The 27,241-nt window shown below is 39.0% G+C and overlaps 1 protein-coding gene across 1 annotated transcript; it reads right to left on the reverse strand.

Annotated features, from left to right (window-relative positions):
• Positions 1–695: 695 nt before the first annotated feature.
• Positions 696–11,612, reverse strand: TYRP1 (tyrosinase-related protein 1). Its single transcript, XM_009573966.1, has 8 exons — positions 11,448–11,612; positions 10,496–10,969; positions 7,428–7,750; positions 5,865–6,069; positions 4,762–4,929; positions 3,028–3,207; positions 1,593–1,739; positions 696–1,002 (listed from the first exon to the last, which is right to left on the reverse strand). Exons 2-8 carry the CDS (start codon positions 10,875–10,877, stop codon positions 797–799), a joined length of 1,611 nt encoding a protein of 536 aa, XP_009572261.1. The 5' UTR covers positions 10,878–10,969; positions 11,448–11,612; the 3' UTR covers positions 696–796.
• Between the last annotated feature and the right edge of the window lie 15,629 nt (positions 11,613–27,241).

The raw sequence follows: 27,241 nt of genomic DNA on the forward strand, positions 1-27,241 counted from the left end.
TATGGCTATTTTTCCAAGTCTATTCTACAGCCTGATGCCTAGGACATTCTCTCAAAGTACAAGAGATGCTGGTTTAAATTCCTGCAGGAGAGAATTGAAGCAAGGACTCTCATTGCTGGGGAGAATGCCCTGGCGATAGTGGGAGAGAGAAAGGGAGCGAGAGAGTGAAAAATCAAAACAAAAATAAAACAAAGTCTGCTGCCAGCTGTCCTTTCAAATGGATGTTCCCTTCAGGCAGCTGTGTTTGAACATACAGCTGAAGTGTCCAAATGCTGGAGTGGCTTGTTGGTGGTGAATCGCTTTTCGCAGATCCACCTAAAAGCAGCAATAAGATCAAAACTGTGTTCTGTGAATAAAGTTGGATTTCAAACACACTGTTCGGTTCAGATTTCCCTTGTAGCTCCCTGCCTGGCACACTGGCTCTTTTGAAACACATTTCCACTCCTTGACCTTTTCACAAAAGTACCTCATAAAAGAATTCTGGGTATGAAGATTAGGTTAGATGACATTGGCAAGTTAACTAAATTTTACCAGATTTTACAGAAATATGCATGAAAAAGGCTTGTAGGTGAGCCCTGACGAGTTAGTGGAATTCTGTTAAAATCAACACAGAGTTAGCATTGCAAAGGTGACTTATTGTTGCCTAGGTGTGATGAAAGAGGAGGTGAAGCCTGAAGCAAACATATCCAGACAGCTGACAGTTTATGCTCTTTATTTTAAAGCAGATGGATGACCACCATTTATAAAATACAGCAAAATAAACAGTTTCAGTCAAATGCAAAAAAGTGCTGTCTTTTCAAACAACAGACTGGCTCGGTGCTGGTATGCCATCATAATCATCTGAGTAGTGCTGATACTGGTCAGTAAGAAGAGGCTGATGCAACTCATCCTTATTTTTCTTGACACGTACGATACATGCAGCAGCAGCGAAGATAATTGCAACAAGAACCAGTGCAGTCACTATTGCGATAGTTATCATCTCTGTGACACGGAGAGCCCGACCTACAGGAAGGAAAGCAAAAGGGAAAGTTATTAAAAGTAACTTTTACTTTTACAAAAAGTAAATGTCAAGTATATGGAGAAACATCAGAGGGACAGACCAAAGCTCAGTATCTGTCATTATTCAATGAGTCATGAAGTAGAACTAGTTTAAATTTTCGTTGATAATATTTGTTCCAAAATGTGAGAAAATTTCAGTCTCTCTTGTTACACTCTAAAAACAGTCCTGGACCTTTCTTCTGGTATCTGGTTTGTGAGGGATTTGCATTGTCTGTAGTTATTTAATAAAGGCATATGATATAGGGGTAAGGACCTTCTGCAAGGTTTAGATCCAAATTAGAACTTCTCCAAAAATTGAAGTGGATAGTGAGAGCTTCATGCAGGAACAATCTATAATCAGTAGCTATTTAGCTGTACTAAACCCCAAACACAACTGATTTGGAAAGCCAGGCAAGAAAAAAGAAATAGACCTTTACAAAGGTATCAAATATTGTTTGTGAAATTTGAACCAACTTTGTTACATGATGCATAAACTTTAAGGGAGAAAGACATGATGAGAAAAAAGGAGGAAGCATCTAGGTTGGGCAGTTTACCTGGCCACTCGACTTCGTAGCTGTATCCCAGGTTTTCTGGTGCAGTAACAAACATTTCATTATTGGTAACTGGAGGCCAGAAAGGCACCATATTATACTGTCGGTTATGTCCAATAGGGGCATTCTCCAGTGGATATGTTGAGATATCTAAATTTGAAAGTCAAATGACATTTCTGTAAATAAAATCAAAATAATTTGCACTACTTCATTTTTTTTTTCCAACAGTGACTTGGGGTTTTGAGTACCTCATTTTTTTTATTCCTAACCTAAGTTAATCTAGAAGGATTGGTTTTCCAGTGTGACAGATCCAGAGTGGAGAGCTCTGCTCTGTCCAAAAGCAAGACCACTAGTGATATTTGTTTTTTAACAGAAACCTCCAGAAAACTGTAAAACTTTTGGCCTGTGTTGGGCTTTTCATGTCTTCTTGTATGGAAAAGGAGAAATATGTATATATGGAGGACTTGGAAAAACTTTTTGCTACAGTCTGGCTTTGCCTGACTGTAACAGTGATGAAGAGTTCTCTCATGCATTTCAGGAAGGCAGCTGATATGAACTCTAGTGGAATTTTTTGGCAATGTTATGGTAAATCAGGAGAAAGTCAGCTGAAGCAAAAAAAAAAAAAAAGAGAAAAAAAAAATCCATCTTGGTAAGATGATGCAAAAGCTTGTGATAGGTCATGTAAATACCACAAGGGGATACAATTGCTTTCTGATAGTTGACGTGGGAAAAATACATGAGGCAGGTTGTGGAAGCTGCACAAAGAAGTCTCAGTTGCGCAACAGCAGCTATCTTCTGTAGAGAAGGAAGAGGGGGCTGGATTGTCCTAAGAGGAATACAGTCGCTGCTTTGTGCAGACTAATGCACAGACATTAGGATTACATGTTCTCCCCCCCAGTTCACTGATGCCAATCTCCTTCCTCCCTTATTCCTTTTCTCTCTTCTTTTCAGAGTTAAAAAAGCAAGGGCAGCAACAGTGACCATCCTTTGAAAAGATATGGAAATGGTTGTGGAATGCTGGTAGTAAATCACAAAGGTGGTCAAAATGAATTGTGATGGTGTGCATGGCATCTGATCTTGTTTAACAAGAAGAAACATAGTTATTTACTCCACACAACAATGAAATGTCTATGAAGTATTTGGACCTTCCATGGTTACACTTTCTTTGCTCTATGGAGACAATGTATTTGCACATTTTGTTTTCTTGAATTGTGCCTCTGGCCAAGTCCCTTCACAGACAGTGATTTGAAAATGGAAGTCACTGGAGTGAGGAAGGGAGCTTGCTTGTTATTACTCTGTCTTTGTTAACTATACTAACTGTTAAAATTTCAGTCCTCGCTCCTAAGCTTAGGGGCTGTCCCACAAGAAGCAGCTGAGCTCCTGTGACTGCAAAGACTGACAACCACCCATCCCGCTTCTGTCCATGAGCACATCTTACCTGCAGAATACCTTCTCAGCCACTCATCAAAAACAGCATCTGTAAATGTATGCAGGAGGACAAAAATGGGATCATTTGGTGATAAATGAGTTTGCCCTCCTGTCCCATTCAAAAATAGATGAGCCAAGTTGTGAAGACTTCGAACTGCTGGGTCATATTTCCCTGAAGGATCACTGTACCCTGAATATGCAAACAAAGAAGAACACAAAAAATCCCAGTGAAGATTTTATTTGGAAGCTGAAGTCCTAGCTGGATACCTTTTTTCTCTGAAAGGCTGTCATGTTGTTGTGTTGCCTTGCTTAACATAAATGAGTATCTAATTCTCTACCTACTGGCATTTGACAAATGTCCCTAGCATGCATAATTTTCAGATTAAAATAGCCTTTACAAAAGAATGCTGAGAATGTGGAGTGCAAGGTTGTTGGGATCTGATGCAAAAATGGCCATGCATCATAGCATAAAAACAAAGGTATATATTTGGGACCTACATATCTTTCAGCATAACTGAAATAGTTGCATGTGTTTTCTAACTGCTGACTTAAGTGTGTATATGTTACCATCTATCCTGCTGAGCCAGCTGTTATGTTTCCACACATCATTTCCATGCTTACTGCGAACGCATCTCGGAAAGCTTCACATGCTCTGTTTTTCCAGAGAAGATATGCTATGTAACTCTGTTAGTGCCCAACACCTCATAACCCTCATGTCAGATGTCAGGTTCTGAAGCATCATGAAAACTTCTCTGTTTTCAAGTACTGGCCAAACTTTCCAGAGAGGGGCCCATACAGTTAATTGGCTAAAGCTATGTTTAGATACCTAGATATTGACAACTCATTTGTCAAATGGTAAGCATCCAAAGCTTTCATATATACTTAAAAGGTTGGTGCAGGTTCTTGGTTTTGTTCTCCAAGAGAAAGAAAATGGAGCAGATCCTCCCCGTCGTAGAAGTAATGCCTCTTCAAAAGAGCCAGAGCATCTATGGAAGGTCTGGCAGGGATCTGAACTGTCACTTGGTAATCTTTTCTCATGAATCCTAGTCTTTCCTGTTAAAATCTGCATTATTAAAATGCAGAAACAGCTGGCAGTATGCTGGCTGAACAGCATGGATCAAATCTTTAGGCTGGTTTCTGTGTTGGGGAGTGTTTGTTCAGATGCCAGTGACAGAAAATTTCATTTTAAATGTGTAGAGCTTAGAGAAGAACAGGGTTATATGGCCCAGAGAGAAGGACTAAAATGTCTAGAAGTAAATTCTGTACCCAGACCTCAACTGCTACTTCAATACCATTTCATTAAGTACTACCAAGGCTTACAACTTCTTTTGCTTTCTTTTGGTTTTTTTTTTTTTTAATTCAGATACAAGAGTAACTGCTATGAGCACTTTTTTGCCTTGTTTAAGGATGCAGCTGCATCAATCTGCAGGCAAGGGGTGTCTGTTTTCAGCAATGACAACCTATTACTAGGTTGCAAGGACTTGGTCTCAGCTAGTTTCTACTTAGGATGCCAGTGACAGACTTTTGAGGCTTTTACGAATTTAGAGAACTGACATAAGCTATAAAGTCATTTACCCAGAGCTTATTTCCACTTAATATTAAGCTAATACTTAATGCTGAGAACACTGTGTTCTTAATGTCCAATAGACTGTCTCCAAACTCATCCTTCCGAGAGGAAAAATTGCAAGCCTGCTCTCTTGACTTATTTGGAGTTGTTCCAGGTCCTTTTATTTGCCGTGTTTACCTTCTACTGTGTTACGGAAACTGTCTGTTGAATTGGAATAGAAAGGAGGAGTGTCAAAGACACCAACTTCCAAACACTGAGCAACATCCTCAGGCTCTGGGAGACGCTGTACCATAGGCCGTGCAACATTTCCAGCAGGATTTCTTCGGATAGGACCACCCTCAGTGCCTGGGGGTGGAGAGAAGAGAGAAAACAATGCTAGTGCAAAACAGTACGACACAGAATGCATCCTTCTAATGACTGAACCATGGGGAAAAAAAAATCCCTCGCAAAAGACACTTAAACTGGATGAACAGGTCAATTCCTCATGTCAGACAAAGAATCTGAATCTTCAGAGAGTCCTGTGTGCTGGATCCTTTGCACCAGGATTTTAAAAAGCATCTAGAAGTCTCTTATTGAAATCTGTGGTTCTGTTAAGTTCTTTGGGAAAATTTTCTATATATGTGATTTTTTGATGAGACCTAGGACAAAAGTTTTGAGAATGTCCTGACAGAGTAGTTGGGGAAAGGACTATAGTTGATTATGTAGGTGGTTAACCAAATATTGTAGTTTTTCACCCTATTTCCATGAAGGTGCTGAGTTGTGGCTTGAAGGTGATGATACAAGACTCTTGCTGGGATTTTTTAGCTTTTGTAGTTGAGGTAGATGTGTTTGGATTCAATATTCTTCATATTCAAACCACGGTCCACATAGTTAACATGGGGATTTGTTAGATGTTCTCCTTTTAGGAGCAGAATGCCATGAAGGTGATAAGTGGAGTAGTAAGAAGAAAACTTAAGCTTCAGTTAAGAAATGACACTGCCAGATTTAATCATTTATGACATCTTATTATGAGATGAACAGACATTGCATAAGAAGGGACGTCAAAGCATTTAGCTCTTCCTCTGCTACAAGCTCCTGATCAAATTTTGAACTGCTTGGTACCTCAGTGCAAGACAGATAAGTATGTATTATCTCAGAAGACTGATGAAACTTGGATCAAGAATATTCAAAAACCACTTTAAGACTTTTTGGCTAGGAAAAGCCATTGCAATTTAAAGTATTATATTTATTTATTATTAAAAGGATTTTCTCTCCAAATATCTGCCAGCAGTCATACTTACTGTTACAGATGGTTCCCAAAGTTTCATAGTCTTCCACATTTTCACATAGCACTCGCCACTGTGAGAAGATTGAGTTCTGGCTGATAAGAGAGATATCAAAATTGCTTCTAGCTCCCATTAAGTCATCCGAGCAGATGTCACAGGTGTTTTGTCCTGTTGCAAAATTCCAGTAGGGCAGTCCAAAAGTGGGGTCCTGCAGCATATTCTAAACCACATAAATATGGTGTTAATTAATATATGTATGCCCCAGACAGCTATAATATTTACTGGTAGAAGGATGTTAAAAAACAGTTAAGTACATCTTAGTAAGAGTCAGAGTCCTGCTTCATGGAGGAGAGGAAATCTATGGAAAATCTATGAAATCTGTGTAAAAACTTTCGGTAGTTTTTCACTTTGATGCCTTTGTTCAACAGGACAGATGGACTATTGAATTGAGCCACAGATCTCCCTCATTAATAAGACAGTACCTCTTCCCTGAAACCATGTCGTGAGTAGTAAGAAGCATCACTTAATACTGATACCCTATTTTTCCAAATATTTTTAATGGCCTGTCAGCAACAGCAGCATTTGTAGCACACAGAATAACTAAGCGAACTGGAACGACTGAGCAGATGGAAAAGTAAGGAAAAGGGATACCGGCCCTTCAAATTGTCATTGTTTGGTTCTAGTATGGGTTGGAGTTGAACAGTTCTGGAATGTGTCCTGGCTTCCAATATTTATGTACCAGGATGTGTTGGCCAGCCAAATTAGCTTAACTAATGATCAAGTTTACTAACATAAACAGGAATATATATTAAATCACCAAGAGCTAGAACTCCTCAGGGCTTCCACATGATGGAATGCCACTGATGTCAAATGTGAGTTTTTGAAGGGAGTTTGTGCCTCAGCCTGATGCAAAGCCATTGAAGCTAGTAAAAAAACTTGAAGTAATTTCAAAGACTATTTAATCCTGACCTTGAAAACTTAATTCTCTCTTCTTTAAGAAGGATGATGGTCCATAAAATAATATATTCCTTTTATGGATAGGTCCGCACAAGGAAAGGGAAACAGGAGAATCACTGATTTATGGAACAGAGTATAACAAAACACTAATTTCTCTAACCAGTTACACTAATTATGCAAATAAAATGTGATTCTGAATCCCCAAGCTATCTCTGTAATACTTTTCTTTAGAATTTCTGCTGTTTTGATTAGTCTAACTTAGTCAAGAATCAGGGCCTTGATATTAAAAAAAACACTGGCAATAACTTTTGTTGGTCCAATAAAATGCCTTCTATGGATATATATAGAATTTATACCTATTTTTACAGGAGATTTTTATGTAACTTTTACATTTTCCATTACTCTGATTGAAATATTATTTTTAGCATATCTATAACAATGACAGTCTAGAACCTAAATGCACTCTATTAAGTTTACTATACCTAATGAATTACTGAAATTGAAGCAGAATTATTTCAACATGTACTGCTATCATTTTTGCCTATTGGAATATGGGGAGAAGTTCTTTAACTGTACAGAACATAGCATGAACACATGGCTTAACATTAACGAGAACTTTACCTGCATGTCTCTTTCTAGCTGCAGTAGATGGTACCTATGCCATGTGACAAAAGCTGGTCCCTCATGAGAGAAGTCAATGCCTCCAAAACTCTGCTGCCCTATACCAAGGAAAGTCTTCCTGACAGAATAATAATGAGACCACACAAAGTAGTTATAAATGGAGATGTTCTCGAATTGTGGTGTGTTGCCGTCCAGTCCAAATATTTCCTCACGTCTTCGTGTAGCAATAACAATGTCAGGATGGATTGTCACCTTGGCTTCGTGTAAGGCATTCACAAAACGCCCCCTTTCTTCTGCACTCAGATCCAAAAGATTCCTCCTGACTGTGAGGGTACAGAAGAAGCAAGTTACCAAAGTAATAGACACTCAAGTCTGATCTCTCTCCGAATAATTCAGGATAAATTCCTTTTTCTTCAAGCATTCATCCATTTTTAATTGGGGCAATTCAGAGAGTACTGAGCGTAAATAGAAAATGTTATTTATTATCAGAAAGGTTGAGCTGAATAAAAATAAAGCCCAAAACCTTGTGGTTTTAGTGCTTTTAGAAGTATTGTTACAGATTATCCTTCCATCCTGTCAGAGAAATGACACAGGCAATTCTTTGTCACACAAACCTTTCAGAACTTCATCCAATATACTTAAGTTTTCTTGTGGTAATACTTTACAAGAAAAGAATACTATATAGCAATTCATAATAATCAGAAGCTCTACCGCTTGACAGTTTATTGAAGTACATTGTTTATGCTTGAACCTTTGTAGGAAAAATGGCAGATTCACCAGTGAATTGTGAATCATGAATTTCACACAGTACAACATCTCTCTTTAATGTCATTACCTGCTGTTATTAACAATGGCCATATAATAGCCCTTTTTAGCAGTATATCTCAAAACCTTTTAAAAATATCATTGTCCACATATAGACAGTTGAAACAAGGAAGAAAATTGACTTGTTGAAATACCAGTATATCAGCAAGAGGAACAGAGTCCACATCACCTCAGCCCCCGTCCAGCATTCTTTCACCTGGACTGAGAAGATTTCAGGCTAAGTTTAGAATAAGACACATGTAGAAGTCCTCAGAGCTATTCTTCAACATGCACTCATTTGCATTATAAAAAAACCTGTAAAATCCATAATTGTCCAAATAAGTGATAGATTATGTTGTTATGAGAAGCAACAAGTCTTCAGCATGAATCAATATGAAGAATAAAAGTGAATTACATTTCACTATATAAAGTTGATTCAGTGCAGCATATTTTGGCTTCATTGAAGTTTATAGAAATACTTTTATGAAGCATGAATTTCATCCAAAGACTCCGTATCCTGAAACATGCTTTTCTGTTTTGCAGAACTGAACTGATATGCTAGCTCTGGTCACTGATGGGTCTTTTATTGTTGATTTTAAGTAGTGGACTAAAAATATTCCTCTAATTTTGATTTACATAGACATCTTAACTTTTCCATTTTTCAAAATATGTGCCTGAACTAATAAAAAAATTGGTACTATTATTAAAGTTAGGCATGAATTTAGAAAATATGAAGGCACCAAACTGCATTTTACAGCTATTTTACATGGATATATCAACAGTAATCCAATAATTATTTCTAAAGTCTGAGCAGCTGGGACCAGCTCTATGGATGGACAAAAGAGGTGACCTCCATGTGGAAACTTAAAGCATAATAAGAAGCTAATTTCCCCTATTTAAACTCATGTTGTCATGCATGATAAATCTGATTTGCTTAGCATGTAACTGAGTAGTAAAGGATTTTATAAGCAAGAAAAGTAAAAAGTGCTCTTGCATACCCTAGAAAATCAGCTAAAGCTGCTTTTTGCCTATCTCCAGGTTTACTTTGCTAAGTTTGTGCATGTTAACATTTATTTCTTGGTTATTTTTCAGAGTTATCATCATTGTTAATGAGAACAGGCCAGAGCATCAGAGGGTGCAACCTGGCTTAGCAGATCCAATTCATGAGTCATACTTTCTGCCTTCTAGTTTGCTTCTTGGAGCTCAAAGGATGAATAAAATCCTAAGGTCTTTCCCACACCCTTCAATAAGTTGTTTTTAAGAAATCTTATTGTTACAGTTTTGAATTGGGAAGTGATCCTTTGTTAACCCTTGCTGGAACATGCACTCACACTCATGGAGCGTTTCCTATCTGGGGAAAATAATGGCAGTGCTGATTTCTGTTTCTGCAAGAGGCACTGTACATTTGTGCTAGAGATCTGTTGTTTCTCATGTCAACAGAACCCATCACTCGTTTGGGGGATTATGGATTTTACAGGATTTCAATAACACCTTTAAATTTCCACTAATAAAGACTGAAATCTTGTTCATTCAGATGGTTTTGACTTGAGAACAAGGATCTGTCCCCAAGTCTGCTTGTCTTTTTCAATTTACCTACAATATTCAACATTTTTCCAGTCCCACAAGGATTTCGTAACTGTTTCAAAAAATTTTAGACATCTGTTTGCTGATATTCTGGACTAAACTGAAACTGGATAACTCTCAGAAAGGCCCACCAGTCCCTGTGCTGATTCATCTGAACAGCTCATAGTCATGAGTTAAGGCTTTTAAAAACATTGACAGCAACTAGGTAAGTAAAAATTTACAAGGCCAGGTATGTAGTTTAGAAATGTATTAAGGGATTTTAAATCAAAAGAGCTGCTGTCACCGTTAAAGTAGTCACAAGGTATTAAACATGATATCTATTACTCCCAGACATACTCACAAACACACATATATGTCTATATACATTGTTTTACTCTTAAACAATTCCAAAGAATATAATTTTTTCAACTTAGATGTTCTATTCTTTAATGGACTTGGTCCTAATCCTGCACTGACTACAGGTTTTGTTTCTTCCTTTTATTGGGTAGTAAATGTAGGTGCTTGGTACAAAAGCTGAACAACTCATCTAGCAGCTGCCTTAATAACCCCTATGGCAAGGTACATTTGCTAAATAAATATAAGGGCCATTTTGTATTTTAAAGAAAATAAATACGCTAAGTGCATTCAGAAGCAAGCACTGCCAACAGGCAATTTTCACGTTATATTTCTGATGCTCTTACCTATATTGATTCGTTGGCTACAGGTAGGTCCAGTCCAGCCGGGGCGACATGACCCACAGTTGTAACCAGAGAAGTTACCGTTGCACCGGCAGGTTTGGTTGAAGAAGCGTATGGGCCATTGCTCACGGTCATCCCGCCCATCATGGATGTACTGTGGGCCGTGGGGTCGCAAATCGACAGTCACCTGTACGCACCGGCCCCTCCCTGTGGACACACCACACCGGTCAGTACCTGGCCCAAACACAGGGAAATAGTCTGGGCAACACATGCCGCTCCTCAGGGACTCGACGGTAGCGCACTGGCGAGGGAACTGAGCTCCAGCTTGGCTGATCATGCTAAGAAGCGGTGGCAGGGAAAGGAGCAACAGCCCAGGGAGCTGCATGACGGCGGATCCAGCAGAGCCGGCTCCTTCCGAGAGCCGGCAGTCCACGCACGCTGACTTCTCCTCTCCTGCGATGCGACACCCAGCTCCCTCTACAGAGAGAGAGAGAGAGAAGAATAAAAACAAGCGTTACAAACCTCCAAGCTACCCTTTCCACCCCAGAACGTGCCTCTGAACCCTGCACTTCGACACTCTAACTGGAAAAGTGAACAACTCTGACTACAGACACTGATGTTCTTCTCTTCTCTCATTATCTGCACAAAAGATAGTAACTAACTAGAGCTATATTTGCTCATTGGCTTCTAAGTGCTTCTCAGATGTTCATTCACGTTGTACGTCTGCCAGCCAGATTTACTTCACTACCACAAAATGCTAAAACCTGTCTAAGGCACCAGTTTTTTTGAACCTTTTTTCCCACCAACCCCCCCCCCCCCCCCCGTTCATGCCTTTTTTTTCTGCATTTAACTGTGTATCTTGTTCTCTACTCAGCAGTTCCCCTCTGTGTTCCCTTGCTGTCCTCTGTCGGCAGGTCCACCAGAAAGTGAAGCTACAATGCATCATGCATTGTACCTGTTCTCTCTTTCTGGTACCTCTCCTCTGATGAGATCCTGTTCTATCTCTGCACGCCCTACAGCTGTGTCTAACCTGAAATAAGCACTGCTAATTTCTCTCCTGGTTCAGTCTGCTTACTAATCCTTCTTCTACCAACACAGTATGGCTTGGCCTCACTCTCCTTCTTGTATTAATCCCCTTTCTACTTCAGTGCATTTCCCTGGACTTTAAGTACTTGAACAGCACATGATTTCTTTCATGCTTATCTCCTTGTGATTTTACAAGTTTTAGCAAAGGTCAGAGACAAATACTGGAATTCAAAACAGAACAACTGTGAAGGTTTTTTTTTTTTTTTAATTACTTGCAAAGAAAGGCTCACTTGAAAACAGACAAAGAACACTGGGGGAATTCACATTTAACAGACATTAAAAAAAAAAATATCTTCAAATGACATTTTCAAGATCAGGCTGAAGTAAGTGACAAAGATATGTAATTTAGAAAATGAAACGCTCCAATCTTAAACTTATAGGTTTTGGTTTAACTATTTATTTTGGTAATCAAATAAAAAGACAATGATCACATTCTGAGCAGGTGCTATGAAGGGTAATGAAACAAAGAAATAGAGAAAAACAGTCTCTGAAATGAACAAAATTCTTCTCTGTTCTTTGCAAGGACAATTTTCACTGAGCAAAACTGGCCTTGTTCAAGCTCTCACTCTCTTTCTGATCTATCAGTAAGGATGGCTTATTGGGGTGAAGATATTTTGTCTAGAAACATCTTTACTGGCACCAAGACAATACATTAAGTTTTCTGGGAAAAAGTTCAACCACAGTAAAACTGACATCAAGCAGAAAATGGATTACCTACTCCTTCTTCTGCTTCTCTAAATGGAAGTCAAAATGTGAGAGTGTACCCAATTCTGACAGGCGACAGAAATAGTTTTTTTTTGTGTTTATTCTTGCCAACCTACCATGAACCATGGACCACAGCAGTGAATGTTGCTGTCTGTGGCTTGTATAACCAAACATGCTATAGCTTGCTTCAGTGTAGGACCAAGGCTTTTAGTACACTTCTCCATACCTTTAATTCATTCTCCATTTGCAGACAGGAATCTTTGCTAATCCTTAAACAAAATGATTTCCTTTTCTGGCTTTCATTTTATTCTCCATTTGAGCCTATTTTCTCTTCTTTACTAGCTTATTCTGTACCCTGCTTCTTTCCAAGCTTAAACCTTTCCTCTTTGAACATGTCTGTTGGGACACATGTGACACAAATTCACTGTTATCACATCAGAAGATAAACCAGAGCTAATAAAAAACTCTTGAGGTTTTTTCTGAAAAGAACTCCCAGATCAAAGAAGCAGCATACAGCTTTTAGCTATGAATATTTAGCAAATACAGCAAATTCATAATGAGCTTAGAAGGGATAAATCCTGCTCCTTATTCAAAGCCCCAGTAAAAAGGAGCAAACAGACATGCTGACTGGGGTTGCCTGGCATCATAAAACTTCCCCTTATAACGGTGGACATGGTGTAGACCTTTTGTAAGCCTTCTGCGTAGCCAGAACCTGTGAATTTTGTTCAGCAGACTACTAGAGCTGCACAGCTGAGGATCATTTCCCTTCTTTGCCCCCAGATGTTCCCTTGGGTTTCCTGCTGGAAATCTTGCTGAACAGTTTGGTGGTATGCAATCCCTTTTATAGTCTTTATTTTGATATTCTTGCCCTTAGAGACTCCTGCTCCCCTACTGTGCCTGGAAAGATTTGACCTTGGAGATTATCCAAATGCACAACATCTGTGTTTCTGTGGCTCTATTCAGAAAGGGCTGCTAATGAGGAAAAAGTTGGTGTGTGAACCCCTAGCTCACTAATTGCCTGGGTGGACTAAAAGCCCTGCAAAGAGAGTTAGTTAATATGCTAGACATTCACATATAGTTTGCACAATTTTCCTTGTGTAAACATTAGTTCTTGATGCTGAGAACAGGTCTCTACGCAGCCATACGAGGTTTAGCTGTGGCCTATAGCCTAACTTATTGGAGAATGTTATGAAAATATAGCCATTTCTATTTGTGCATGAGTGGTGATGAAAGCTGATGTGCTGGTTCTGTCTTACATCATGCTGTTGCTATACAGTCAACCATCAGTTCTCTGGGAACTATCCTAAGGTATTTTCTGAGTTCCCAAGATTTACAAATTCTTTAAAATATGATGTTCTTTGAGAACTACCGTAGATCACTAAGATTTTTATTCCCCAATCTCAAGACACATAGGCCCCTAGAAAAATTAGATTTTGTCAACTTCGCCTAAGTTGCATGGGAAGTAGTTTAGTGTTATTACTGTTATTTCTCTATCACCTCTGGTGTGATGACACCACACTGCAAGTATTTGTGAACTGAATATTGGAGTGATCAAGTGGATGAATTCAGCAGTGGGCAAATGAGCATCTGAAATGAATGTACAACTGTGGTATCCTTCATCATAACCGTCTTAACCTTCTGAGGGTTTGGAAACCAACAGCCTCATCTTCAACTGTTGTAAACTGATCCATGATTTACATCACCTGTGGATCTTGGCTAGGTCTTAAATGCCTTAGCTTCTTTTTGTTAGTTTTTAGTGTCATTTGGTTTTTTAATTTTTTTTTTCCTTGTCTATACCATCATTAGTCAATCTTTTCATGAAATAAGCCAGCTCCTCAGTTTACAGAGCCAGCTTTGAATTGTTTTGAATTTCTTTTTCCTTCCCAGTAGAAGAAAATAATACTCCTTTTATGAAAAAAGCAGAGCTAAATATCACTTATATGATAAGTGGGGGCTTTGAAGATGAGTCAGAACTGACCTTCTGTTTCCTATATCTAAACCCCTCAGCACAAACACAAACGTTCAGAAAATTTGGGTTCACATATGAATCCAAATGCTGCAAGGGATCTTTCTTTGTGAAAAGTGAGTTACCGGAGCACATCTATGACTAGATGTGAAAATGTGAAAACGTAATTTTCCATAATGAAACTATATGCATTATATAATAAAATTCAAGGAAAATGGTTTTTATTCATTAGATTCTAAAAATATTAAAATGAGTATAAGAAGCCATTGTCATCTTTTCATGTGAACTGGGAAATGCAATTTCAGACATTTATATATAAACCTGACATTTCTATTCACTGAACATGATATACAGTTCTCTTGTTTTATAAAGAGATTGTTATTGTTGTTAACACAGATGGCTCACTTTTGCTTTGCTCTATAGCTACACATAAATAAAGTAAGGTTTATTGAAAGTGCAGGCAAGTGGTCAGGAGAAGAGTACTGGAAAAAAGGTGCTTCTGTCAATCATTTTTAAAAGTAAACTTGCATTTTTCATGGAAAGGAATTACCTGAGATGGCAGGTATGCTAGAATTTGCCGCTGGATCACATAGTACTGCAAGACCTTTACCTCAGCTTGAAAATGTCCATATTTCTTGAGATGTGTCATAACCTGTGGTGTATATACTGGAAAATACGAATTGACATTTTTCTTTTTTTCCGATTAAATGAGGCTTTCACATTCAAAGTTAAAGAAACAAGGTCATTTTAACCATTCCTCCTACTCTCCCCTCCAAAAAAAAAAAAGCCAGTTCAATTGAAGTTGCAGAGCTTCTCCTAAGGACATTAGAAGGCAAAAATGGAAGACCAGCTCCTCTGCCAGCAGCTGGCAAAACCTCTGAAATATTTGTGAAAAATCTGAGTACGATCCCATGTTCTGTCAGCACCGTGGGTACATACCCCATCATGGGGTCTCAATGGGATGAGTTAAGGGGCTCAGTGGCATGCGTTAAGGTGCTTAGTAGGACAAGTTGAAGGTCAGCTCCATCACTGATGAGAAGCCAGAAGCTTGGGCTGCCCTCCTTCCCTGGGGAGCTGCTTTTTAGCAGAGGCTGTCCATGCTGCCTCTGCCTGAGTTGTGTTTCAGCTGCTCAGCAGCTGTGTCTGTGCCCAGGCTGGCTGGCATTCACCCTTGGCTCCTGGCCGCCTTCCCACAGGGAGCAGCCAGCCCTTGCTCCTCCCTGACACCTTCCCCTTCCAGCCTTGTGTCTCCAGCATTACGAGGGTGTCACTGTGCTCTAAGCCTGACGGCTGCTCTGTGCTACCCAGGGGGAGAATGTGGGACTCTGCACTGTGCTTGCTCTTGAGCTGTGCTTGGATATCCCTCAGTAGCAATGTTTACCTATTTATATATGTCATCACAGTGTAATGTTGCATAGTTAGATAACTGAACTGGATAAAGAGTATGTGACATCACGCAAAACAAATTGGTTAAAGTTGTGAATTTAACGATTTGTGCTTTAACAGTCCCCAAACAGATGTTCGTGTCTGCAGGAAAAGTATCGTATTTTAAGCCATAGGTTATATTAAATGTCTTGATGATGGTACCAGTTTCACAGTGAGCCCAGCAGTATCCTTTACAGGAGATAGCATGGTTATAACCACTTGGATCATTCATTTTAATATGGTTTCTGGTAAGATGTTTATTTGAAAAGCGTTTTTCTGAAAAAGCAAAGAATTACATAAATTTCAGTTTTGGGAAGAAAGGAAAGAAATTTCAGAAATGAACACACTTGAATAGATTTTACAGTTTTAACTATAAAATCATTCCATTTTACTTCAGTAAGCTAAAGAAATTAGAATTTTATGTGAAATGAACTTTGGCAGACTTTGGAACCAATTGACAATATGTCACATCTTAAAAAATAACAAGCTTAATGACAAAACTGTTTCAGAAACAATGAAAAAATATCTTGATAAACAACGCAACTTTTGAGTTTCCAAAGGAGCAGGGCTTTTTGATAAGCGCACAGAGATAGATGGCACAGTTAGGTGGTAACAGCACTAACAGCAAATTTTCAAATTACTTGAATGCATTTTTGAGTAAATGTCAAGGTCCTGAGTTTGACAGGCCAAATATTTTAAAGTGTATTTCCTTTCCCCCCCCCCCCCACCATTCATTTAATACTTTTGAAGAAATATCTCTTGATGTGTGTGAACCAAGATGGAAAAATGAAGTCTGGCTGCTCACCGTACAAGCCAAGTTTTCCCACACTTCATGTTAGTTAGTGTCCATTGATGAATGTGTATCAGCCCAAAATGAAGGACTTCCTTGTCACATGCATCCACATCATTAGGAAGAAGCTGTCAGCATACAGTAGTGGTATTGGATTGGTATTGGATATGATTATGTTTTTTTGGATCAGAGGGACTTCTTTTTTTTCTTTATGCCTTAATACCAGACTATTCACTTTAAAAGTATTGTTTTTCCAGTTGTCTTCTAGATGTGTTCTTTCTCTTTCATTCTTAGTGGTATACCACCCTTCATTTTCTATTTTGACAGCTCCATTTTTATACTCTGGAGTTTTTTCTCTGTTTTGCAAGTGCCTATCTTGGGGCCTTGGGTTGTTTCTTACTGCTTATTCCTACAGGGGTCCTGAATACTGTCTTTCCTCTTTCAGTTTATGGCATTCCTAGGCCTTTCTGGCCACTCTTTGGTGCCCCTACTCAATCCTGCAGACCTAGTTCCAGTTCTGAACAGGGTATGACTCACCTCAGGTCAATGACAGTGTAATAGCAGATGTGGGTGCAGCGCTCAGCTAGCCACATGCACTCAGTGCACTGATTCTGTATCACCTACAACCTCAGCCAATTTTGTTAATGGTTTATAAAGCACAGTACCAAGCATGATTAAAATCAGGCCTTCATCTCTACTTCTGCTGTCTTTTTCTGATTAAATTATCTGTTCTTCCGGTCTTTTCCTCATCTGTATTTCTCACAAACCCTTACTTGTTTTTTCTTGCTCTTCTGATATCCTTGTAGTTAGCTTTTGTAGTGATACCCATTTATACAGAGACATTACAGGTAGTCAAGAACATGTTTCAATACATAAAACTTCACTTTTTTTTCCCCCCAACTGTTGAACTTAATCTTACCAGTGATTTGAACTGGAATGTTTTTAAGAAGAATTACAAAAGAAGCAGAAGTAGCTGTCTAGAGCTTAGGTGCCAAAGTCCAAGGGAGCAAAATCAGAGGAGAGGATCGCTTGGGCTGGAAGGGACCTGGTCTCCTTAATCCAAACTCCTGCTCAAAGCAGGGTTGACACTGAATTCAGAACTTGTTGCTCAGGTCTGTGTCCAGCTGGATCTTAGAAAACTCAAAGGATAGAGATGGCACAACCTCTCTGTGCTGCAGTTCCACTGCTGTCCTCGAGGTGGCTGTTTTTTCTTCCTGACTCTAGGCCAAAACCTGTCCTGTGTTTTTGGAAGCCAACATTGGCAGGCTGCTGTTGGGTGCCCTCAAAGCTGTCCTTTCTCCTGGCTGAAAAAGCTCCAGTCCTGCAGCCTGTCCTTGGGGGGCAAGGGTTCTAGCCCCACCATCTTCGTGGCTACCTCTGAACTTATTCTAATGCGGGGATCTGACGAGCACTGGGCAGAGAGGACAGTCCATGGCCATCCCCTAGAGCTGCTCCCTGGCCCTGCAGGTCCCAAGACTGCACCCTTGTAAGGCTCTGCCTTCCCAGGGCAGGGCTTGGCCTCATCCTTGCTGAATTTCATGGGGTCCTGTCGGCCCCTTCCTCCCCCCATCCAGGTCCCACTGGGCTGCAGCCTGGCTCTCAAGTGTGGTGAGTGCCCCACCTTTGGTGTCAGCTGTAAATTTGATGTACTTGCCCTCTGTCCCCTCCTCTGTGTCACTGGTAGAAATGTCAAGCAGTACAAGTTCCAGGATGGGCCCTGTGGTACCCAGCTTATTACCTACCAGAGAATGAACACATTTTCCTTGTTCAGCCTTTTACTGTTAGTGTGAGAGTAGAAGCTCTTCCTCTTGCCCCTGATATCACTTGCAAGGTTTCAGCTTTGCTGAGCTTTGGTTTTCCTAACACCATCCTGGCGTGCCTAGGCAGTGTTTCTATATTCCTCCTTCGTTGCCAGTCCCTGTTTCCACCTCCCATACACAGTCCTTTTCCATCACAGCTGTTATGAGTGAGTTTCCGGTTTTGCCACGCTAGTCTTTTGCTATTCCTTTTTCCCAAGAGGGATGGCTTTTGTGACTGAAGGATGCTGTCCTCAAGACCTACCAGGTTTTCTTTGTCTTTCAGTGCTGCCTTGAATGGGACTCGCCATACCAGTTCCGTGAATAATCCAAAGTCTGCTTTCCTCAAATCCAGGGTCTGTGCTCTGCTGCTATCATTCCTTTCGCTCCTCAGGACCTTGAACTCCACTGTTTCATGGTTACTACAACCATTGGTTATTGCATTCACAACCACTTCTTCTTTATTAGTGAATAACAGATCCAATTGTGTGCCAGCCCTGGTTGGCCCATTGAGTACCTGTATCCATAATAACCTCTTGATATCCAGAAATCTTATACAGAAATTTTCTTGACCATTCTGCCTTGCCAGCAGATGTCAGGGAGGTTTAAGTCCCCCATGGCAATCAGGATTTTTGACTTGGAGACTTCATCCAGTGGTTTGAAGAAGGCTTTGCCCACTTCTTCAGCCTCTTTGGGTGGATACACACCCACCATGATGTCACCATTATTGACCTGGGTCTGAGTCACAAGCTTCCACATAGCTTGTAGTCCATCCCACTAAAAAGCATACATTTGAACTCTTCCTTCACATACAGGGAAACCCCCTCTTCCTTGTCATCCTGCCTGTCTTTTCTCAACAGCCTGCATCCTACCATCAGAGAACTCCATGACTGTGGAGTGTCTCAGTCATTTTAGTGGTGGCATAGCTCTGTGACCACATGCGGAACTCTAACTCCTCTTGCTTTTTTCCAAGGTTGTGTTCATTTGTGTGCAGGCACTTGAGGTGAGTTTCCTTTCAACCTGTTTTATCCTTTTCAAAAACTGCCTTGCTCCCACCCTCTGCATATATCACCTATGACCTCTGCTTCTTGAGTTAATTGCAAACAGCTATCATCAGCCACCCTGGTACCTACTTTAAAATCCTTCTTGCCAGGCTGGCATGCCTGTTGACAAAGATGCTCTTATTCCACTTTGTCAAGCAGATCCCATCTGTTGATAGTGATCTTAATTCCTCAGAGAAGGACTCATGACCATAAAAGCCAAAGTGCTGCCTGTAACACCAGCCCTTCAGCCAGTTGTTAATTTACAAGTGGTGCCCTTTTCTACTCAAGCCTTTCCTTTTCATCTGTAGGATGTAGGTGAACACTACTCAGGCTTCCACTGGTAGCTGTCAAATCTCACCTCAGGAAGTCATGTTTGCCTCCAGAATTTTGTAGTACCTTTTCATTTAGTCCAAGTGTCCTTTGACAGCACCATTTTTGACCATGTGGATGACCAACATGGGGTATTAGCGTGAGATCCAGACAAACCTTGGCAGTATTCCTCCAACATCCCAGATCTGGCAACCAACAAATCACCTGTGACGACATGCCAGGTCAGCAGACACATGTCCCATTCCCTGCAGGAGGGAACCTCCAACCACAGCCACCTCCCATTTCTTCTTCCTGTGCTTAGTGCTTAGGTGCAATGGGGTCTGAAAACACCTCTGGCAGAGTTTGCTCCCCTTTTCAGACTGTTTGGATACTATACCAGTTGTGAAAATTAAGTTTTCAAGGCAGACAAGAAATCCTTCTCCTGCTACCAGATATCATAAGCTTTCAACCTCTCCCTTCTTGGGAGTCTCCAGTCATCACTTGCTCAAGTGCAGCCCAGATTTTACACTAAACAATTTGTAACATTCTCACCCCCTCCCCTCTCCAGTTGCTTAGGTTCATAGATTTTACTGTAAAATGTAAATGGAATTCTGAAGAGTCTGCTGTTGTTTGCACTCAAATGCTTTCATTTTGGATCAGCTCAGCATGTCTTGTCATAAATGTCTGAGACCAACAAACTAGGCAGCACTGAAAGACAGCACTGAATACCACACATGGCCAGTTAACCAAGGTCACTTTCTCTCTGAAATAAGGCTGGATCTGGAATAGAATATATTGCTCAGATGAAATGCTCATCTTTCCTACAGCAGCTTACTGATAAAGGCTTTTTAGTACATTTTCAAAGTAGGCAGAAAGTCTGGAACTGGAATACACACATCCGTTTGTTTAGAGTATGAGAACATAGTATTCATTCATAAGCTCCATTTCTGAACACATGAAAAGACATATGATTGTAATGATATTGCTTCACGTATTTTTATTTCTGTGAAACAGTACCTTAAAGAATCATTAAAGGTCAGCGCCAGGAAACATAGAATCATAGAATCATAGAATCATTAAGGTTGAAAAGACCTCTAAGATCATCAGGTCCAACTGTTAACCCAACACCACCATGCCCACTAAACCATGTCCCTAAGCGCCTCATCTACACGTCTTTTAAATACTTCCAGGGATGGTGACTCCACCACTTCCCTGAGCAGCATGCTGCCAATGCTTGACCACTCTTTCAGTAAAGAAATTTTTCCTAATGTCCAGTCTAAACCTCCCCTGGTGCAACTTGAGGCCATTTCCTCTCGTCCTATCGCTGGTTACTTGGCAGCAAAGACCAGCTTCCACCTCACTGCAACCTCCTTTCAGGTAGTTGTAGAGCGCAATGAGGTCTCCCCTCAGCCTCAGATTTTTATCAACCAAACTCACAGAGAACATATAGTGGAACAAGGTTGTCTATTCAGGTAAATCATCTCTTTGCACTTCTTCAGTTGCCATTAGCATGTTCAGTTGTGCACATTTGAATAAACACATTACATTTTGAGGTTTAGGCTATTTCTTCTAATTTTAGCTGGTGCATCCTAACACTACAAAGCAAGGCTAACACAAAGGAGAGCACAATTCACCTAACAATTTTTTTCCGAAAAGCAGAGGGGGAAAAAAAAAAGAAAATAAAAGAACAGCCTATCATGTTGTTGTTTTTCTAGCATACAATAAGCAATAAGCAGTCAAAAGGCACCTCTAAACAGCTACAGAGATTACACCAATTATCCAGATTTCAGGAAATGGTGCTGGAGTTTCATTAGCAGAACATGTGGATGCAGAAGAGTATGAATTTATAAACAAATTATGAAATGACAGGGCAACAAACAACAGTGATGTTAATTGATGTAAAGCAGATAAATTTCTGTTTATAATTGGAAGCTCAGCTGATGGGAAACGTGTCTGGAAATCTTTTACTCAGATTAGCACATGCAATGAAACTGATACAAGGTGGTCTTACTGATACTTATCATCAAAATTATAAAAGTACATAATCATAAGGAGCACATGAAAGTCTCATTTCTCTCAGCTGCACAAACTTCAGGTTTTAGCAAATTACTTCCAACTAGAATCGGTGAGTACAACTATAAACATTTAAACCTTAGTGGTCTGTTAACCAATTTGCTGTGGTGGTAAAGACAGTGTGCCAGTCTCAGATAATGCAAATCAACATAGCTCCAATGATTTTAATAACAGATAGAATTACAGTGAGCCTGAGGGAGCTTGGCAATTTGCAATGAAGACTTGGCTTATTTGTATGGGTTAACCTTTAGTAGGCTTATTTGCCAACTAGAGCACCACAAAAGTAATACTTACTGTTACAAGAAACTGCAGTGATTCCCAGTTAGTTTTATTATATATTATCCTATTCTATATTCTTTCCCTTTTTGTTAAAGAATTGAAAGTCAAACCAGTGGTCAACATGAAACTCTGCTTACAGAACCTTACAGACTTGGAAAGACCATTCTGAAAGGATAAAAATAAAAAGACTTTTTTGCATGGTTTGGATTATACATGAGGTTTCTACACACCCTTAAATTGTTTAGTCTCCTCCTTGTGTCTTCCCTCTGTTGTGTCAGATTTCAAAAAGTCCCATACTTACTAAGATGTATCTTATACATAGAGAAATATTATTAATTTTTCTAGGAAATCATGTAGATATTGTACTGTATTCTACTGTAAGATTGAAATCTGATTAATGATAATTAAAATACATTAACCAGTCATCTGTCTTATAGGCAATAATTTTCTCATCTTCATCCAGCAGACTGAATGATATTTTTCTCAGATTCCTACTAACCACTTTTTTTTTTTCTCACCGATAAAGCTAATTCTATTTTCATTGGGAGAAAATTTATATTCGTTTTCTTGAAAGCCAGACCAACTATACAGTCATATATAGGAAAAATAAATAAGACAAAGAATAAGATTTTTCTTTGAAGTTTTGGATAACCTGATTAAAAAAAAAAAAAGTATTAAATCAAGTCAAATAATATTTTAGACTAATTGGTATTGCTTTTCCAAAGTACCAAATTTTCATAATTAGTCTCACATAGGCTATAAAGAGTTTAAAGCAGAGTAAGTAATTTCAGTCATATCTACTTCATAAAATGTGTTAAATATGGTTCCATTCAACTAAACAAAAGTTTTAACCACTGTACTTAAATGTGTGTTGTAATAATGCTAATAATTTCTGAACATGTTCTCCATATTCTTTCATGTTCCTTATGAGCTTAATATGGCTGAAAGATGAAATTGCCTGCAGTGGCTTCTGCAAATTGAAGTGCAGAAAATTTAGCCTATGTAGTTCAAGAGTTCACCTTCAGCAGGGAAACTTATATAAGTGATTGGAGTCTTTATTACTTTCAACAAACACAGTCTAGTGCCTAGAGAGAGATCTGCAGTTTCAAAATGATGCGATAGAGGTGACAAATAACTGCCTACAGAGAAATGAGTGAGACCTGGAAGAGTGTTGCAGATAGGCATAAAGTGAAAATAAGTATCACTTGTCTAAGAGTTTGAAATAGCTCCAAAATAACACACATCACCATTGCCTCTTGAAGATATATGTAAGATTTGAGAGCAGTATTTCAGAGAAACAGTTGACTGACAAAGGCGCAAGATTGGATAGAGCTTCCAGAAAGTAGAAAAAGTGGTTTTTTTTTCCTTTTTTTTCTCCTGAATGTACAGAGCGATACATACAATGAGCCTGGAGTCATGAATTTTACTTGTAAGTGACTGTTGATGAAATCTGACTTTTTTTAGGAGCCTAAGATGAAGGAACTAAGGTATGTTATAGACCTAGGGACAAACTTGATATTAAAGCTGACTTTGTGTTGTGAGCATATACCGTGAAGATACTGTTTTGATTGGCACACTGCAGTGACAGCTGGGCAACATAAAACTCTGAACTTTAATATAGGAAATTGTCTAACATATTTTTACATGGTCGTTGAACCCAGAATGGCTGTCAGTGAGACCTGGAGGGGGGTCTCTGCACACAGGGATTGAGTTTGCAGGAATTAAGGTATCTGTCACCAACAGCACCGTGCACCTGCCATCCTAACTCGTGCTCTCCTCTATCCACCCGCCAACACAGCGTTCAGGAAATTCCTTCTCCACTGTCCCCACTCTGAGGCACTGCTTATCAAGAGGGCTAGCATTATATGCTTTGTTTTTATTGTAGATGTCTTTTGGGCAAGATCCCGAAGTAAATGGGAGTTTTGCTACTGATTTAAAAGTCAACAACAAAAAAGCCATAATCCGAACAAACCTGAAGTAAAACAAACCCAAAACAAGCTAGCTGATTCTGTTGATTTATATTATCCTCTTTCCTGCCCTTTCAGATCGCATCATCTTCAAGGACGACGATAGTGTTTGTCTAACACATTTTATCCATTATAAAGCACCATGAAATTGAAGGCACAAGAGGCCAGATCGTTGTTTGGAGTAAACTGTCATAGCTCCAACAAATTATACTGTTCAGGATGTGGCCACTGATGTCCAAGAAGCTACAGTGATTTATATTTAGTGGGAATCAAGTCCTCTGTGCTTCAAGAAACTGAATCTGTATTTTCCTCTTTGCTGAAATGGTTTTTGTTGTGTGTTTGAAAACCAGTCTTCCTGTGTTATGAGGGGAAAGACCTCCTGGATTATACTTACTGTGGTAAGTGGTGTGGTATTTTGTTCCAGGCCTTGAAAATGCAAACAAGACTGGGAGAAGATTCATTTTTTCTTAAATTTCTGTTTTACCATTGGTAGCCACATAGCCTCTAGTCTGAAGCAAATGATTAGTGCACTGGGTAAGAACGATCAATATCTTAAGTTTCACAGATAAAAATACTTTGTGGAGAATTATTGTACCAAGCTAATACATTATTGCTTTGTAAATTATCTTCAAAGACTAATTACTGACATATTTGCAAAGTAGGTGGAAAATAGAAGCTCAGTGCAAGAAAAGCCACTTAGCTATTTGTAGAGAATACACAGCTAACTAATAGCTACTGTCTCCAGGGACAATGCTTTTCTCAGAGCTCACTGAAATTAACAGTAGTCTTTCTTTTGACTTTGCTGGACTGTAGACCACGTCCATCATGACTGACAGGAATTCCTAATATGCAACCACAAATGGCTTGCTCTAAGAAACAGAATGTTAAATCTCCCTACCAAGCTTTATGAGTTAGCTTAATAGCTTTGATGAAAATCACTTACATTTTATGGGTTAAATGGGTGAAGATCTGCTGGTGTTAAGTAAACTTTGTGATATTTTTTGTCATGCCAATAGCTTTGGAAGTGTTTTCAGTTGCTGAGTTAGAAGTTGATGCTGGTGCATTGGAAATCTAGGCTAAAAGACACAAGTGAAATGCTTCCTGATTAGAGGAAAAAGAGGTGCTTGTTATTATTTTTAAAAACCATATATCATCATAGAAAGCATTATTTTGCATTTTTACAGCTACCTTAGATCAGGTCTCACATATGAGGAAAAGCAAAGGAGGCTGCCGCGGGTGATAATATTAATGATGTAACAGTGGCAGTCTGTCCTTTAAGACTATCCTTTGCCACTGCACAGTGCTAACTTTTTACTTACTGGAAGAAATATCTGCAGATCCTTTTTGAAGCTGGAGTTCATATTTGTTATTTATGAATATCAAAGTTCTAGTGACACTTTTTTGCAACAAAATGATGGAGTCCTTGATCAACACTAGTCTGAACAACTGTATTATACCTATTTAATGTGTCTCAGTATTTTCAAATAGGATAGTTCATTTCATTTCAAGATGCAGACTGTTTTATGGTGCTCTTACTGAGCCATTCGTTCTGAAAATGGAGCAGTGTTTCATTCCAGTTGTGAATGAAGTTGATATATGTTAAGAATTGATGTTAAGGTGTACTAAGTCCCATAACTAACTAAAGCCCTTGGGTATTTCATTACTGAGCAGTCCTGAAAAATCTCACTAGTACTTGATAGCATTAAGGTCACAGACCAGATCTAAACCCTTGATGTACCTGATAATCTGTAGAGGATATTCATATTATCCCCTACTGTATGTTACGAACTATCTTATTAGCCTGAAAAAACTTGTTTCATTTTATAAAAATGTTAGCCACTGCAACATAGTAGAAACTCTATACATTAAAATCTAACAAGCCAGGAATACAGTTTTAACTTCTTTACACACTTACTCCATTTCTTAGCATTGTTTAGGTGGTTTTAGGGTTCTACTTTGGTTGTATGTCAAAAGAAAATCTCCCTGAGCAAACCAGAAAGAAATGCTGACTCACCTTCTGTTCTGGGGGCAGTTAATAAAAGACAACATAATGAAATATTTTTGACAGTGAAACTGTGACCACTTTGTTCAGAAACCCTTAATTGAATGAAGATTTAAAAATGAGACAGGACACATTAAAGCTAAACCCTAGGGGGTCTCACTTCGCAGAAAAAATCAACTGTGAAATCCAATTCCACTACTAATGGTCAAAACTGGGTATGTGCATTTCAGGCAAGGATCACAGACTACTTCTAAAAGCCATGAGCACTAATGGCTCCAATATGCAGAAAGATTTACTGGTATGTCACAGATATCCTTTAAAACTTCATAATATTATCTATTGACTAGAAGGCTCTGTGATAACTTCTGAAGAAAATGACTGAGCAAAGAACTCGAGAGGATCAAACAAGCATGTAGGGCAAATATGTGCCTAATGACGGCAGATATATATAACTTTAGACAATGTTTAGCTATTTGCTGAACGAAATATTCCTAAGAAGAGTGATTACTGTAAATGCATTTTCAGTTTTTCAGAGTAAGTTGATCTCTTTGTAAGTTGATCTCTTTAGGTAATAATCTTTCTGTCATTGATTTTGTGTCAGACATAAATGAGAGGACATTTAGCCATAATTTATTGCTTCTATCTATCTCCATTTTTTAAATGAACTTGTTGATATGCTTGTGATAGATTTTGGAAGAAAAAGAATATCCTCTTTTTAAGATTATTATATTGATACGGACTTCCAGTAATTCTATTACACCTTCTTTTAACTAGGCACTTTATTTAAGTTTTCCATTTTTTTTTCCTGGGATTGATGTGAGGTTGACCAGCCTAGTCATCCTCATTTTTTCTTTTGCATCCATCAGCACACTTCCAGCCTGCTGGCATCTCAAGAAGAAATGATCCCTTGCAGAATTTGCAAACTTGTTTTTAATAACAATACCTATTTGTTGTTGAATTTTGCAAAGTTCTTAGGACCAGCAACATCCTGTTTCAACGAATTGAGCTACTTACATGCATTTCACCCAACTTTTCAGCATATATAGAGAAAATTTCCTCTTCATCTAGGGATAGACTTTAATGCAGGGAAAACAATGACCTCACCTCTAAACAAAATATTGTCAAATGCAAGAAAAGTTAGACCGTTTGCCCAAATATTTAATCTAGTAAACAAAGAAGAGATTTATACTAGTAAAAGTGAAGGATAAAATTGCTTTCTAATGTTGCAGTTTCTTTACACTTTCTAGGGCTTTTTGAATGCATTGCAGCATTTTGGAGGTACTATGTCTTTGTAATAATAATAATAAT

This window comes from Fulmarus glacialis, unplaced genomic scaffold (genome assembly GCF_000690835.1).
Source record: "Fulmarus glacialis isolate BGI_N327 unplaced genomic scaffold, ASM69083v1 scaffold10030, whole genome shotgun sequence".
Lineage (NCBI taxonomy): Eukaryota > Metazoa > Chordata > Aves > Procellariiformes > Procellariidae > Fulmarus > Fulmarus glacialis.

Bases quoted from the DNA above. Each gene is read 5' to 3' on its own strand.
- TYRP1 (XM_009573966.1), bottom strand. From the start codon at position 10,877: ATGCAGCTCCCTGGGCTGTTGCTCCTTTCCCTGCCACCGCTTCTTAGC. The intron at 7,751-10,495 runs GTAAGAGCATCA...GTACCCTCACAG, and splicing joins TAGCCAACGAATCAATATAG to TCAGGAGGAATCTTTTGGAT. The intron at 6,070-7,427 runs GTAAAGTTCTCG...TATGTGGTTTAG, and splicing joins AGCTAGAAAGAGACATGCAG to AATATGCTGCAGGACCCCAC.